The following is a 15,212-nucleotide window of genomic DNA, read 5'->3' as shown; positions in this document are numbered from 1 at the left end:
CGGGCGCTGCTTCACAGCGCCGGGCGTCGGCGGCTCCGTGGCTTGGGCGGTGCTGCGCCAGCGCCCGCGCCGCACGAGCCGCACGAGCCGCACACAGCCGCACACAGCCGACGCCAGCCGTCTGAGCCGCACACAGTGCGGCGGCACCCACCACCACCCGCCCCATCGTTCCACCGGCCCCGGCTCGGCCGGCTACAGCGGATCCGGCAGCAGCTTATCGCTATCTGGCGCCGCACGGATCAGATGTCTGGCGCCGCACGGATCATATGCCGCACTGCTCAGATCAGATGTCGTTATTCGCGCAGGGCTCGGCAGCGCTAAACGCGTGCGCGCCCTGACGCGAGCACACGCGAGCGCCATGTTGGCCTCGCGAGCAGCACGCGCGCCGTCACGGCAGGCGCATACGATATCTCGCCGCATCGGATGAGATACAGTGGCGGCAGAGCAGCGGTCGGGAGACGCTGCCCAATCCGGCCGCACGCGACCGAGAAACGTGCGAGGCCCTGGCCGTTTTGTGGGCGGGCTGTCAGCTGTCCACGGCGCACGCCCGGCGCACGCCGTGCGCACGCCGTGCGCACGTTGCCCGCACGCGGCGCGGCCCCTCGGCCGATACCCTGTCGTGCGTGCGCGGCTGGAGCTTCCTGCCCGATTGGAAGGCGGAGGCGAGCACATGCGGCGCAACACGCGCGCCATGTGCGGGCGGCGCGACCGCCGGAACCCTCGGCGGCGGCGGGCTACGGTTGGGGCAGCCAGAGGCCGCTCCGGAGCGTGCGGCTGTCGGATGAAACACGGGCCGCGGCAGCTGCGCGGCGCCACGGCGGCGCAACGGACCCTCCGCCGGGACCGGGGGGGCGTCCCCGCGTTGGTCGCGGCGGCCTCACGGCGGCACAGCGGCGTGCAGCCTGTGTGCAGCCCGTCACGTCAGTGGAAAGAGTTGGCGCCGGCCGGGTGGCGCTACTGGGGGGGGACAGCCGCACGGCAGCCGCGCGGCGGGGCGGATGCGGCACAAGCGGCGCACGGCTGCGCACTTCCGCAGTATGCACGCCCAAATAACCTCGCATAAGGCGGCAGTAGTGCGGACGCTTGTGCATTAGTCAGGGGAGTGTCTCAGTTAGTGTTCGCGCCGTTACGGCCTGCCTCCTCGGCGCAGCAGGCTCCCCGCGCCCGTCCCGGCACGCACGTTGTCCCAGCACTTGCCTAGCCTGGCGGCCGCACGGCCCGTTCGGGCAGGCTCCCCGCAGCCGCAACGGCTCCGGCGTCGGCAGGCTCAAACGCCTCGCGTGGCCAGGGCAAATGAGCACGCTTTCGCGCACGCTGCCGCCGCGAAGTCAATTGCTGCGTGGCTTCCTTCCAGAAGCACTGTTAGATTTGCCGCCGCCAGCCGGCAAGTGCATAAATACGGGCCCCCGATCCCCTCGGTCGGCATCCAGTCTCTGCTGCTTCACGGAACTCACTCTCTGTTCCTCGTTCGCTCTTTGAACTACGCTCTTTCCACCATGAAGGTTTCCACTCTCTCTGTTCTCACTCTGGCTTCGGCCGCCATGGCCGCGCCCATGCAGAAGCGCGAGCCGAACGTCACCCTGCCCGACGTGACGGTGCCCGAGCTGACGTCGCTCGTCGGCCAGATCGTCCCCGACGTGACTGCGCTGCCCATCAACATCAAGCGCTCGGTCAACGACACCCTGAACGCGACCAAGACGGCCGACGTCCAGGAGGCCGGCTACATCACCGGCGCGGTCGGCGGCACCCTCGGTGCCGGCGTCTCGATCCCCGACCTGACCCCGACCGAGCTCGCTGAGCTGGGCGAGCTTGCCGGCCTGGCCGGCCTGCTCGCGGGCGTCAAGCGCTCGGTCGCGACCCCGACGGCCTCGGCCGACGTCCAGGAGGCCGGCTACATCACCGGCGCCGTCGGCGGCACCCTCGGTGCCGGCGTCTCGATCCCGGACCTGACCCCGACCCAGCTCGCCGAGCTGGGCGAGCTCGCCGGCCTGGCCGGCCTTCTCGCCGGCGTCAAGCGCTCGGTCGCGACCCCGACGCCCACCGCGGACGTCACCGAGGCCGGCTACATCACCGGCGCCATCGGCGGCACCATCGGTGCCGGCATCTCGATCCCCGACCTGACCCCGACCCAGGTCGCCGAGATCGGCGAGCTTGCCGGCGAGATCGCCAAGCTGGTCGGCCTCGCCGGCCTGGCCAAGCGCGACGTGACCACGGCCGCGCCCACGCAGACCGCCGACGTCACCGAGGCTGGCTACATCACCGGCGCCATCGGTGGTGAGATCGGCGCGGGCATCTCGATCCCCGACGTGGCCATCCCCACCCTGGGCCTGCCCAACCTTGGCAACCTCGGCAACCTCGGCGCGCTCGAGTCGCTGCTCCCCAAGATCGCCCGCCGCCACCAGCACTACGACGAGTCGCTCGAGAGCGCGATCGCGTCGCTGATCGACGGCGAGCTGCCGATCCCGACCGAGATCTGGCAGAACTTCCCCGAGGCCACGCCGACCGAGACGCAGGTCTACGAGACCCCGTCGACCACGGCCGAGGCCACGTACCCGACCACGACTGAGGCTGCCACGACCACCGAGGCTGCCACGACCACCGAGGAGGCCACCACCACCTCGTCGGCCGCCACCTCGACCGGCACCGGCAGCACCTACTCGGGCGAGGGCACCTACTGGGAGGTTGGCCTTGGCTCGTGCGGCAACACCAACTCGGACACGGACTTTGTTGCGGCGCTGTCGACGACGCTGATGGACGCCCAGGGCGTCAGCAACTCGAACGACAACCCGCTCTGCGGCAAGTCGATCGTTGTGTCGCACGGCGGCAAGACGACCACGGTCGCGGTCGCCGACACCTGCGAGGGATGCGCTGAGTACGACCTGGACCTGTCGCCGTCGGCTTTCGAGTCGCTGGCCGACCTGTCGGAGGGCCGCATCGACATCACCTGGCAGTGGGCTTAAGCCAGCTAGACTAGACTAGACTAGATATGAAGATATGATTTTGGTTGCGAATATACAGGATTAATCGTACTTGCTATGCCGCGGCCGAGCCGCATGAGCCGCACGCCGTGCGGCGTCGCGCGGCAGCCGCACGCCGTGCGGCTCACTTCTTGCCCTTCGTCTTGGCCGCCGGCGCCTCCTCCGGGATCACCGGCCCCTCCGCGCTGCCAAAGACCTGCTTGCGCCACTCGCGCAGCCGCTTCTTCTTGGCAAACTTCTTGCGGTCCTTGGCCTTCTTGTCGTCGTCCCGGTACGGCGCCAGCTTCTTCAGGCCGACGTACTCGTTCAGGTCGTTGTCGTCGGCCATCAGGATGTCGGCCGGGTCCAGCCCGTAGCTGTCCGGCGACACCTCCCGGTACCGGAAGCGCGTCTCGGGCTCCTTGACGGCGGCCTCGTCCAGCATGATGTTCTGGTCGACAAAGTCCTCGACCTTCTGGTGCAGCTCCTTGACCGTCTTCTTCTTGTCCTGCTGCTCCTTGCGGCGGTCCTTCTTGCTCTTCTTCTTGGGCTCGTCGTCGCTCTCGTAGTCGGGCACGATGTCGGCGATGTCGATGTCGTCGTCCCACACCGGCTTGGTCTTGTCGCCGTGGTAGAAGTCGTCGTTGAAGACCTCGTGCATCTTGCGGTCCCACGCCGAGTCGTCGTAGTCGGCCTCCAGGTCGGCCTCGTCGAACTTGGCGACCTCGGCCTCGGACAGGCCGGCCACGCGCCGGATCCGCTCGAGCCGGCCGATGACCTCCTTGACCTTGAGCTTCTTGAGCCGCTGCAGGTCCTGCTCGCGCTCCTTGCGGCGCGCCTCCTTCTCCTCCTGCTTGCGGCGGCGCTCGCGCTGGCGCGTGGTCTCGTCCTTGCGCCGCACGGTGCCGTCCACGTCGCGCGCGTACGACACGACCTCCGTCGCCTCCTGGCCGGCCTCGAACCGGAAGTTGTACTTGGTCTCGAACTCCTCGGCCCGGTCCTCGAAGTCCGACTCCTCGTCCTGCAGCGGCGGGTGCAGCTCGTCCACGCCGTCTGCCGCCGGCGTCTTGCTCGGGCCCTTGGCCACGCGCACCTGGCGCTTGTTGTCGGGGATCCACGCCCGCGTCGTCAGGTACTTCTCGACGAACCCGGTCGGGTCCACGTCCGGGTCCGGCAGCTCGATCGCCTCGATCTGGCGCTGCTCCTTGACCTGCGTGAACGCGTCATCGTCCGACACGGCCTCGTCGTCCGACGCCGCCGCGTTGATCTCTTCGACGAGCTTCTGGCGGTCGAGCTCCAGCTGCCGCGCCGGCGGCAGCGGCCCGCTGCTCTCGTCGTCCGACTCGGCGTCCGCGTCCGCCAGCAGCTTCATGCGGTGGTAGTCCTTCAGGTACATCGGCCGCTCCTTCTTGTCGCCCGGGCCGGCCTCGGCCTCGTCTTCGAAGAACTTGGTCGCCGGATCGAGCAGCGACTGGTCCTTGTTGCGGATCGCCTGCAGCACCTTGCTGATCTGCGCGTCCACATCCTCGGTCACCAGCTCGGCGTACTCGTCCTCGTCCTCGGACGACGACTCGTCCGAGTCGCTCTCGTCGAGCTCGCCGCCCTTGAGCTTCTCCTGGACTGCGGTCAGCGAGCCCGGACAGATCACTTACGCCGCATGAGCTCCTCGCGCTCCTTGTTGTGCTTGAACCGGGCGGCGTACGCCTCTGAGATGCCGAGCGTGACCTCCTCGGCCTTGTCGTCTTCGTCGTCGTCGCTAAAGTCGAGAAACGTCTTCTTCTTGGCAGGCTCGTCGTCGGCCGTGACAGGCTTGGCCGTCGCCGCGGCCGGGGCGCCAGTCGCCGCGGCGCGCTCCTGGGCCTCCTGCTCCTCGCGCGCGCGCTTGGCCGCTGACTTCTTTCTCGGCATGGTGATGGTGCTGGTCCGGTTGAAGCCTGCTCGCGCGTTCCTGCTCTGATCTCGTCAAATTTTTTTTGCTTATTGACCGGTTCTGACGTTCGCGGGCTGGGAGAAACTCACGTGACCAGGGCGGGTAAACCGCGCTGTCGCGCAGCGCCGGGTAAATCGGGTTACACGCCGACGGTAACCTGGGTTACAGCTAACGACTAGGTTCGTCTCTAGGTTCAGCACTCGGGCTCGGCCGTGACCGAGCACCCTTCGAGCAGGCCGAACAGCGGCCCCGAGTCGCCAAGCCCGCCGTCCAGGCGCGCCGCGGCATACAATCAAGAACTTTTTCATTAATCGATCGTTGCAGGCCTGTTATGTACTCAAAATCAAACATAGAAATCCCCAAGTAATCAAATCAATGCTAATATAGTGGGCAAAAGCGGGCGACCCAGCTGTGCCGCTACTCTGTTATACAAACACATCAACGGTTCCTTGAACGATAAATGTCCGCACAACGTAGAGATCACATACCGGGATAGGACAAATATGGCACCAAGAGTATGAAGAGAACAATAAATACAGTGTATGTGTAGCTTGAGTGTTTTATAGACGACAGGAGAAGGGAAGTGAACGAAAGAGTGGGGGCGTAGACGTAACTGGGATAGCAAAACAGTGAGGACAGGGACTCGGCGGAGGGGAATATGCTAGCTGTAGGAAGCAGATGGGGTAGCGGCCGTCACGGCTCGCGCGCGAGATCAGATGTGAGGCGACGGACTCACTGGTCCTGCTCCTGCTGCCGCCGGACCTTCTCGGCCTCGAGCTGCTCGTAGAGCAGGAACAAAGCCTTCTCGTTCTCGTCGGTGGTGCCCTTGATGGTGAACATGCGCTCGCCGCTCTCGTCGTGGGGCTGCTTGGCAATGGAGATGCGCGCGCCCGAGATCCGGCGGATCTCCTGGATCTTGGTGCCGCCGCGGCCGATGATGCAGCCGACCATGTCGGCCGGAATGGAGATGTTCTGGGTCTGCTCGGCGCCGTCGACGTGGTCCGGCTCGAAGTCGGCGGGGTTGCCGGTGCGCACGCGGGGCGCGCCAAAGGTGCCGAAGCTGTCGGCCTTGGGCTGGGGGTTGTACAGGATCGTGCCGGCCGAGCGCTGCCAGTCCTCGACCAGACACTTGCCGATCTCCCACACAGCCTGGCGGATCGAGTCCGAGTTGCCGTGGACCTCGACGATACGCTCGGTCGAGTTGGGCAGCATCTCCTTGGACGCGACCATGCGCACGTGGCACTCGTCCTGGATGGCCTTGATCTTCAGGCCCTGGCGACCGATGATGGTGCCCATCTGGTTGTGCGAGATCAGCAGGCGGATGACTGCGGTCAGCGGTGCGGCGGGCGCGGACTCACGCGTCGTGCCCACCCGGGTCGTCGGCATCGCCGGCGGGCTGTCGATCAAGGTCTGCGCGGCCATCGAGTAGGCCTTGGACACGCCGTCCAGCGTGCCGGTCACAGTCAGCACGCGGTCGGGCACGCCCGGCACCGGCTTGGACACGCCGGCCTTGACGCCGGTCTCCTCGCGCAGGTCCGCCACGTTCTTGCCCTGCTTGCCGATAATGATGCCGGCCTCCTTGCTCGACACCAGCGCGCGCAGCGTCAGCTGCGACTGGCCCACGGCCTCGTCGGTCGGCGCGGCTTCCTCTGTAGGCAGGCCACCGACAGCCGATGGCACGGCCACGGGCACAGGCGACACGCCGGGAATCGGCACGCCCGCCAGCGCGGACGCGCCGGCCGGCGCTATCGGCGACGGCGCCACGCCGGCCGCAGCCGCAACCGGCGGCGCCGACACGAACGACTTCTCAAAGAGAGAGTCCTGCTGGTCAAACTGCTCGGTGTCGGTCATTGTGTACTCGGAACGGCAGTTTGTGGGCTGAAATCAGCTGTTTGGTCTCTGCGGGCAATTGTGCGCGACAGATCAACGGTGGTCACACCAGCGAGCCGGCTCGAAATCGGCGGCGGCGGGTGGCTCACGCGTGTAAGTGCGTGTGGCGGGTCGGCACACGCGGATGATTCAAGTCAGAGTCTGGAGAGCTGTGTGGGCACGGCTCTGAAGCTTCCGAACAGGGGACGGACGAGACGGTGAGGGTCGGCGGAGGAGGAGGGTGGATTTTGGGGGTAGCGCGCTCGTCAACTGGAACTACCGTCGATAAGCTTGTGCGTCTGGCAATCTACCAAAATTTCGATTGGAATAGAGATTACTGTGGATATTTTGGTCTGAAATATAGAGGGAAAGGAAGGGAAAAGGAAGTGTAAAGAAGAGAGGAGGAATTTTTTCGCTATGCTTTACTATGGAAGATCGTCCTCGCTATAGGTAGCGCTGCAGCAACTCTACTGAAAGGCTCAGCGGTGGCAGTGGGAGGGCGCCCAGGCCATAGCCCGATGCCCAAATCCAGCTGAATTTTGGGTGGGGTGACTGCTGCGTAGTCCTCTCCAGGGCCATTTGGAGGGGGGAGGGGCACCGCGACGGGCGATGTAGTCGGGCCCGGCCGTTTACCGGGAGTAGGTGACAATAATGGCCACCCCGCGACGTCCGCAGTAGCACATGCGTCAAGTGGACCCAGCTGCAGGTAGACAGCCGCGTGAATACGAAAACGCCAGACGCGCGCCAGAGATGCGCGCGAAAACGGCAGGAAGAGGTGGTCGTCGAGTACACAAGGAAAGAGTAGGAAGACATATATTAACTACTAATCCAACAAAACAAATAAAAAACTATGCTTTTTTAAATTCGTTTAGGCGGCAACCGGCTGGACAGTCTCGTGGACAATCTGGGGCTGCTCCTTGGGCAGGTAGTCGATGCTCCGGGGCTCCTCGATAGGCTCCTCCTCCTTGGGCTCGATGATGGTAACGTTGTCGGGCAGAGTCTTGGCAGGGCCAAGCTTGCCGTCGGCGTCGTGGCCAAGCATGATCTTGACCTTGACACCGAGAACACCCTGCCGCAGAAGAACGTGGCGAGTGGCGGTGTCAATGAAGTCTCTGGCGGGCTGACCGGAGTGGATCATGAATCCGTCAGTGAACTTCATCGACTTGGCACGGGCGGCACGCAGCTTGCCCGAGACGACAACCTCAGCACCCTTGGCACCCGACTCCATGATGAATCTCAGGACACCGTAGCAAGCACGACGGACGGCCAGACCGTTGAGGAGCTTGTATCTGAGCGACTCAGCCTGGGCGATGGCGCACAGACCACGGTGCTGGACCTTCTCGGCGTAGATAACTACACCACCCTCCTTCATCTTGAAACGCTTCTGGATCAGCGAGGTGAGCTCACGGACACGGCGGCCCTGGACACCAAGAACATCCTGGGTGTGGGTAGCACGGATGACTGCGTAGGTTAGCAATCTGAGCTGATAAAAAAAATTCTGCTGGCCAGCACCAACACACAGCACCCGTCCGAAAGAAGACGTGGTTTACGATCCTGAGTCTGCCATTTACGCCCTAGAGCTCTTTCAAACAGTAGCACTCGTTGCAATAGTCCGTTATGCTGGTTTCGTGTGTGTGTGTGCCGGCCTGCAGTTTTCATACATACCAATCTCGGTCTTCAGAGGAGCAATGCGGACCTCGACACCGGAGTATCCCTCCTCAGCGAGCTCGCGGGTGAAGAACTCGTTGAGCTCAGCGAAGAAGACACCGTCAGCGACGTGCTTTCTCTTGTTGGAAGTCTCGATAGGCATGTTGAAAATCTAGAGGATGTGTATGAAAATCCGAAAAGTTGGTCGGTGATAATGAGATAAAAACAGCTTCCCAAGAAAAGATTTGAGAAGAGTAGCAGCAGAAGGGTGAATGTGATCAAAAACTACAGGTATATGCCGCAAAGAAGTAGATTTTAGAGCTATGTGCCTAAAGGCGTGTGTTTGGGGTATGGCACGCTTGATGGCATGCATAGCGCTAGTGGCGACAAACGCAGTCACATAAACGTTTGGCAGGGTTTAGCCCTACTTTTTGCACTAAATATCTAGAGCAGTAGGCATTTATGCTCACGTGACTATCTCATCTGTCCCGGCAGCAACACGTGCAGGCACACCCGCGCATTCACGTGACTTTGACGCCAGCTGCACACCAGTGCCTGATTATATCGACCGTCCCGCACACTACAGCTCGCGTAAGGCTAAACGCTGTATGTTCCACAAAACAAGCGGGCATCTACGATCGAACTAGTCCAAGAATTTCGAAAAAAAAAAAAAAGGTCTTTATTTTTTTTTTGCAATTGAAGAGTGCGCACTCATTGCTTTTTTTTTTAATCACTACATCTCAGAAGTTATGAAATAATAAAAGAACGTAAAGAAAATAATTAGATTCTAATTAACCCTAGTCCAACATTATAATTACATTAGAAGGCCAACCTCATCAAGATATCAAAAAAGAGATAGCTTGGGCGTTCTTACATAGCGAAGAACAGGATGCCGACGACACCGACCAGAGCCGAGGCGACGAACGAACCCTGGATCGACGAAGCACCAGCGGTAGCGGTGGCGATCGGGGGGGTGGTGGTGTTGGTCGCGTTAGCGTAGTAGGGGGTCGAGGTGGTGTTGGCGTAGTAGCTAAGATTGTTAGATACCATTCATGATACGAAACCCCGTAGGGATACTTACGTCGAGCGGGCCGGGCAGTTGGTCACGGTCGAGTGGCACGAGGTGATGGTCTCAAGGGTGGTGACGGTGGTAACGGCACGCTTGTCAACCTCAGCCGAGACGAAGGCAGCGAGGAGGACGATAAGGAGAGTGGCGACGAAGAAACGCATTGTGATGGTTTGATTTGTTTTGATTTCGAAAGAAAACGAATGTATGAGTGTTTTGGATAGAGAAGAAACACTGGGCGGCTGCCGGCCTTATGTATTTTTTCAGGATGTTTATACCGCCGGCATAATTGAGTCCCGGCCGAGCAAGGAGAGCCGATGCGACCGTGTAACCTGTGTGCAAAACATGAGCAATGCAGTTTAGGCGGGAAACCCATGTATCCCGTGGAATCGCTGATAATGCTATGTTTGGAACTGCTCGAGTGGCCGTCGCTGCCGTACGGGAGCACCGAAAGCGTAGTATTTGTTTTTAGTGCATTCAAGAAATGCTATATGTGGTTAAGTATAGAGCAAGAACAGCGTAGTGCAAATTGGAGGTTCAATTTCCCACAGTGCGGCTAGCCGTTTATGACCATCTGAAATTATTTTTTTATTAGCACATCCCCTTATTGGGAATTTACGCGTGTCGAAGGCCCAAACCGACACAAAGGACCACCTATAATCGCCCCTTCGGCGCAACACAGTAAACAACACCGACTGCGGAGTTTTGATTGACAGGGGACTGGAAAAATGAAGGCCATACCCGAGTCGGCTGGTACTTCACCAGCCTTGCCTCGGAGCGCGCTGGTTGTGGGAGCACGATGCTGGAGTTGGGCAGATACCATGCTAGCAGAGATTAGCTGAGGCGTTGCCGCGGCCGCCGCGTCGTAGCTCGGGCCGTCTGCGGACGCGCATTGGCTGTGACCCCTCCTGGATCCGCCGCAACGGACACTAGGTGCGGCGGGGCCGAGGGCGCCGGCACCCGGGCAAAGAGATGATCGCCACTGGCCTACCTTCTGGGTCGGCATGCCTGAGCTGGGTACAGACGAGCCCCAAAACTGTGGTTGGTCCCGGCTGGCTGGATCTGGGCCGATCTTGGGAATACATGCGACAGCCTTGAGCATCAGAGGAAAAGGGGTGCCTGTGGGAAACACCGAGAGACCGGACCGGCGCCGACCGACCACTGCATCTTTGATTGCACTGGTCGGCCGCCAGTAAATGCGAGTGATCTGTTGGCCATGATCGCTTCGTTAGCGTTGGCCCTAGAGTCCGTATGTCGCAGGTCTCTGGGTAGAGTAAGGTCGGGTAGCACTTGTAGAGCGTAAGCATTACGTCCTACGCCGGTAGCGGGAGGCGCGACAACACGCTTGATACAGATCAGCTTAGTGGCTCGGCTGGAGGCGCCGTCCACGGCAGCTCCAGGGCTTCGACCGGGCATGGAAAGCGTTGCGGGCGCATTCAGGCGCACGCCGCAGGCACTAGACCACAGGCGCGCAGTCCAACTGGCCCCTGTGCGCCGGAGGCAAATACCGTTGGTGGTCGCACGGCATGTCTGCCAACGAAGTGCTGAACATACACAGGAGAGACGGTCGTTGAGGCACCGCGCTTGCGCTCCCTGCGATCCAGTCGCTGCGTGCCTTGTTAGTTAGGCAGGGCTGAGGCAGTGCTATGAGAATGCTAGGAAATTTACTCAGCCATACAGAGTGAATCACGTTCTGTACGGCACCGGTATGGCAGCAGTTCGGCGGTGTTTGAGAGAGCAGTCTCTTTCTAGCAGCACCAGCCGGGAGCGCTGACTATCTGGCTGCGACAAGGGCATGCAGGTTGACCGGAAATGTCGCGGGATGAGGATGTGGCCGCGGCTTGTGTCTCTTACAAACATACAGCCTTTTACAAACATACAGTCATCAACAGCCAAGACTTTTGCATCGTATACTACAACATGTGCGTGCTTGTACGGCCTCTGGTCACTCGCCTCGGAGGGCTTAGCTTGATAGACGGCGCGGCTCGTCTTGGTGGACTGGCGCCAAGCTGGCGTGAGCCTTCTACTAAGAGCCCAAGAACAGGCCCACGCAAGCTTGGACGGCGGCTCGAACGAGCAAAATATGGCGTGTCGGGTTGCTCTGGTCACCGAGAAATGGCGAGTCTCCAGCCGCCCAGTCAGCCATTTCGAAACCGGTGACTGGGTAGAGCAGGCCACGTACCAAAAGCCGCGGACCACCCCAACGTAAACCAGTCTTCGTTGACTGAAAATTGGGGGACTCTCTCTGCAGCGCTGTTATCAAGGACTGATTAGTGTGCTGCTGCTGGTCTGGCCTAGATGATCGGCAGTGAATTGCGCCACTACTGCGTGGCTCAGACGCGGCGCTGCTAGAGACGCCCATGACGCGCTACCGCGAATGCACGCAGTCACGTGATACACGTGCGGCGCGTCCCGGCGAGTGGGCTAGGCTGACGACAGCTGTCATCCTGTTCGGAGTAAACTTGTTGGCGAGGCAGCCAGCGGGGATCCTGGCACCGGGTCCTGAAGTAGCTGCATGCGTGTAGCCGTCGGCGCGACGCCATGGCCGCCGGCCGCAGCATGACTGATAGGCCGCGTCCGAAGCGATGCTGCAGGTAACAGACACGAGGCCAGTATGCGCATTGTCTGGGGCACTGGGCGTCATACGCGCTTAGTCACGTCGGTAAGGATCGTCGGTGATCGGCCCGTGCGGCCCACCCAGCGTCCTCGGGTTCGCACGGCGACGGCGTGATGGGCACTTGTTCCCGATGACGGCTGTCACGGCCGTCGGCTGCGATCGGAACGCGGATCGGACGGCCGATCCCGGAGAACTCCGCCGACAGCCTCCGCCCGGCGCGATGGCCGAACCAACCCTATGGCCGCGGCCGAAGGCTAGACACAATGGCCAAGCGCCGACGGCCCGTCGGCCAGGTGCTAATTTGCGAGCGGTCTAAGCAGGTGGGCGTGTGACATCACGACGACGCATGCCAACTAGCCGTGGGCGACCAAGGCCGCTGGCGAGGCCAGGCTACGGCTCGCTAACGCGCAGGCGCGGGTGCCAGCGAGAACCAGCAGGCATCTGGGGCGACATCAACTCGTGCCAGCGAACGCATCACATGACTAGTATGGCGAACCTGCCGGCTCGTGTAGAGCCATCCCACCGGATGCGGGGCGCAACCGGAGCTTGGACGGCGGGCGGGGCGGCTACCGACAATAGCCGAGCCAGCCGAGGGCGAGGGTACCTGCGGGCTGCTGCCGGACGCGTGCGGCCACGTGCAGGCTGCACGCGTGTGCGGCTCGGGAGCGGAGGCGGAGGAGACTGGGGCGGCGGTTGCGGCGCGCGTGGCTGTGCAGCGACTCAGCCAGGCAGGCGCCAGGACTCGCGAATCGCCGGCCCCTGCGTACCAAACGGGCCGGCTTGCAGCCCGGCTGGATCACCGCATGCGGCCTGCCGGCGATGCCGCGGTGGGGGCCCCAACGTACGCGCTTCGCTTGAGCTGGCGCCGAACCGGCGTGGATCAGCGGGATCGCCACCGCTCCACAAAACCCACGCAACAAACGCTAGCGGCAGCGCGGCGATGGCCGTGGTTGTGGGTTTGGGCAGTGGGCGGGTGGGTCTGTGGACGTGGATGGAATGTCAAAAAAGGTACGGAACGTGGCGGCACTGGCGGCGACGAGCTGCCGGGGCTAACCGGCAGCGGTGCTGCGGATGTGGATCCGGGCGTCGCGTTTCTGGCCGGGACGGCCGACAGTCCCGCCAGCGGTCAAACCTTAAGATGGCGGGCGGCAAGGAGGACGAGGCTTAGTTTGATGGGTGTTGACAGAACGTCAACGAAAAAAATTGCGGCGGGGTAGGAAAGATCTGGCCATGTCCGGGTAGAGATGGAACCTGCCAGAGTATGCGGATGGCGCGGACCGTTTTCGATCGAGGGCGCATCACGAGAACAGCCAGATCCATGTCCGATCGGGTAACGAAATCTGTAGTGGAGATCGCACCAGGCACTTGTCAGCGCACAGCCGAGCACGCGTGGCCCTAATTTGCTGGCCGCAATGTGGCTCGCGAGACAAGTACCGCAACGGGGGTAACGCTAGCGCGATGAGGCAAGTGCCGCACGTCGCGCAACGCTGGGCGGCGCGCTAATGCAGGCGGTGTCTGGCACCAGGTCGGGCTGCTGCGGGCTGCCCCATCGTGTCAGGCGGGGCAGCAGCGTGCGACGGGCTGTGTCGCGAGAGGACTCTCGCGACGGGCGGCGACAGGGCGGACGTCGTAGGCGCGCGGTATGTTAGTCTTGGTTCCAGACGACTAGCATGCGGCCCGGGGGCATTGGCTGCCTGCGGACACTTTGGTTAGCGCGCAGAGCTGCAGGACTGGCGGTACCCCTCTTCAGCCTCTAGGGGGGGGCCGTTGGCGGCGTGCTAGGCCGCAGCACTAGACGCAAGGCAGCCGCCGTGGCAAGAGCGCGCGCGCGGCGCGGCGTTGCCGAGCCGGCAGAAGCGTGGGCGGACGGCGGCGGGCGCGGCCGCGTCCGATGGGGGTAGCGGCTGGGCGCGCGCCGATCACAGCTGGCCGTGTGATCGGTGTGATCAGGCGGCGTGATTGGAGTGGCGTAGCGTGGCACGGTCGGCGGCCCGCGGCCCGGTCAGTGGCGGCGCAGGATCCTCTGCGCCCCAGACGCCAACGCCTGGTCGGGCAGTCGGTGCGTGTGGCGGCCGGCATCGGCTGCAGAGCGTCGGCGGACGCCGTACGGCTCTTGTTAGCCGGTAGGTCGGTAGGTCATGCACCCGAACGGCACCTGCTAAACCGGCGGAGCGCCGGCGCCAGCCCAGGAGGCCCGCGGCCACCGGCACGCTGCAGCTGTCGGTTCTGCCGCGGCAGTCGTGGCGTTCCGTGATCCCTACGGACTACGGGAGGCTATGTCCGGGCGGATCACGCAAGTGCCGGGCCGCGCGGCGACAGCGTGGCCCGCGCGAGTGAGTAATCCGGGCGTCCCAGCCGGGCTGCGGCCACGGCCGGCAATGCCGGCGCCGAGGCCATGGCGGCGGCCGTGGCGGCGGCTGTGGCCCGCACAGCCCGGGCGCGCGCCGCCGGCGGCCGCGGCTGCGGAACCGGCCGGACTGCAGCCGTCGGTGTCGTTTGGTCGTTTGAGGAATCGTAGTCCAGTAGCGACGGCCGTGGCCGCAGGAGATGCAGCAGGACGACTGGGCAGTGGCCACCGCAGCGCACCGCCACAACCGAATCACGACGCATGGCACGTGCAGCAGGCACCGCGCCGGCCACCTGACACGGCGCAGCGGCCGGGACAGCGGTCGGCGTGGACGCTAATGAGCCAGCGCATCGACCGGCCGGCCGGCCGTGATCGGCGGCTGGGCGGGCCTGGGGCATGCGCGAGCGCGCGCGGGTGCAAGACGCCAGGCCTGCGGGCCGGGCTGGCGCCGCATCGGCTCGAGCCTTTGAGCGACGGCGCCGGCGCGGGCGGTGTGGCGCCCGCAGGCAGCAGACCGCTGCCCGCGGCGCGGCCGCGGGCACGGACACGGCCACAGCCGCGCTGGTGCTGGTTGGTGCTGGTGCCTCGCCCGGCATGGCCAGCGGCCGAGGGTGTCAGCGGGCGTGCGTGGCAGACACGACAGGCCCGCAGAGCAGCCACGGTCGTCTGGTCTTGGCCGACCGACGGGCCGGCACTAGGCCCGGGCCCGCCGGGGCCGCGCTGCCCCAGGCTACTCGCCCCTACGGCGGTACCGGCGCCTGGCCGGCCGACTGGCGGCG

The 15,212-nt window shown here is 63.5% G+C and overlaps 5 protein-coding genes across 5 annotated transcripts; 1 reads left to right on the top strand and 4 right to left on the bottom strand.

Annotated features, from left to right (window-relative positions):
- Window positions 1-1,431: 1,431 nt before the first annotated feature.
- On the top strand, window positions 1,432-3,029 carry V1510DRAFT_423581 (uncharacterized protein). Its single transcript, XM_066934958.1, has 2 exons — window positions 1,432-1,715; window positions 1,887-3,029. The coding sequence occupies exons 1-2, from the start codon at window positions 1,497-1,499 to the stop codon at window positions 2,958-2,960; spliced, it is 1,293 nt and encodes a 430-aa protein (XP_066786611.1). The 5' UTR covers window positions 1,432-1,496; the 3' UTR covers window positions 2,961-3,029.
- Window positions 3,030-3,102: 73 nt separating this feature from the next.
- V1510DRAFT_449709 (KRI1-like family C-terminal-domain-containing protein) lies at window positions 3,103-5,203 on the bottom strand (the record flags this gene model as incomplete). Its single annotated transcript, XM_066935798.1, has 2 exons — window positions 4,610-5,203; window positions 3,103-4,577 (listed from the first exon to the last, which is right to left on the bottom strand). The coding sequence occupies exons 1-2, from the start codon at window positions 4,863-4,865 to the stop codon at window positions 3,103-3,105; spliced, it is 1,731 nt and encodes a 576-aa protein (XP_066786610.1). The 5' UTR covers window positions 4,866-5,203.
- A 416-nt stretch (window positions 5,204-5,619) lies between these two features.
- On the bottom strand, window positions 5,620-6,738 carry V1510DRAFT_370582 (uncharacterized protein; the record flags this gene model as incomplete). Its single annotated transcript, XM_066931444.1, has 2 exons — window positions 5,620-6,212; window positions 6,246-6,738. 2 exons carry the CDS (start codon window positions 6,736-6,738, stop codon window positions 5,620-5,622), a joined length of 1,086 nt encoding a protein of 361 aa, XP_066786609.1.
- Window positions 6,739-7,551: 813 nt separating this feature from the next.
- On the bottom strand, window positions 7,552-9,040 carry V1510DRAFT_423576 (40S ribosomal protein uS3). The gene is made up of 2 exons (XM_066934957.1): window positions 8,422-9,040; window positions 7,552-8,217 (listed from the first exon to the last, which is right to left on the bottom strand). Exons 1-2 carry the CDS (start codon window positions 8,564-8,566, stop codon window positions 7,625-7,627), a joined length of 738 nt encoding a protein of 245 aa, XP_066786608.1. The 5' UTR covers window positions 8,567-9,040; the 3' UTR covers window positions 7,552-7,624.
- An 18-nt stretch (window positions 9,041-9,058) lies between these two features.
- Window positions 9,059-9,713, bottom strand: V1510DRAFT_423574 (uncharacterized protein). Its single transcript, XM_066934956.1, has 2 exons — window positions 9,485-9,713; window positions 9,059-9,433 (listed from the first exon to the last, which is right to left on the bottom strand). The coding sequence occupies exons 1-2, from the start codon at window positions 9,631-9,633 to the stop codon at window positions 9,274-9,276; spliced, it is 309 nt and encodes a 102-aa protein (XP_066786607.1). The 5' UTR covers window positions 9,634-9,713; the 3' UTR covers window positions 9,059-9,273.
- Window positions 9,714-15,212: the final 5,499 nt, after the last annotated feature.

This window comes from Dipodascopsis tothii (assembly GCF_038497935.1).
Source record: "Dipodascopsis tothii strain CBS 759.85 unplaced genomic scaffold V1510scaffold_48, whole genome shotgun sequence".
Taxonomy (NCBI): domain Eukaryota; kingdom Fungi; phylum Ascomycota; class Lipomycetes; order Lipomycetales; family Lipomycetaceae; genus Neoaidaea; species Neoaidaea tothii.
Note: the sequence above shows the minus strand (reverse complement) of the source record. Positions and strands in the feature narration are given on the sequence as shown.

What these genes read in the sequence shown, in the direction of transcription:
- V1510DRAFT_423581 (XM_066934958.1), top strand. Translation starts at nt 1,497, where the DNA reads ATGAAGGTTTCCACTCTCTCTGTTCTCACTCTGGCTTCGGCCGCCATG. An exon ending in AGACGGCCGACGTCCAGGAG is followed by an intron (nt 1,716 to 1,886) that starts GCCGGCTACATC and finishes GACGTCCAGGAG; the next exon opens with GCCGGCTACATCACCGGCGC.
- V1510DRAFT_423576 (XM_066934957.1), bottom strand. Translation starts at nt 8,566, where the DNA reads ATGCCTATCGAGACTTCCAACAAGAGAAAGCACGTCGCTGACGGTGTC. An exon ending in TCCTCTGAAGACCGAGATTG is followed by an intron (nt 8,218 to 8,421) that starts GTATGTATGAAA and finishes TAACCTACGCAG; the next exon opens with TCATCCGTGCTACCCACACC.
- V1510DRAFT_423574 (XM_066934956.1), bottom strand. Translation starts at nt 9,633, where the DNA reads ATGCGTTTCTTCGTCGCCACTCTCCTTATCGTCCTCCTCGCTGCCTTC. An exon ending in AACTGCCCGGCCCGCTCGAC is followed by an intron (nt 9,434 to 9,484) that starts GTAAGTATCCCT and finishes TAACAATCTTAG; the next exon opens with CTACTACGCCAACACCACCT.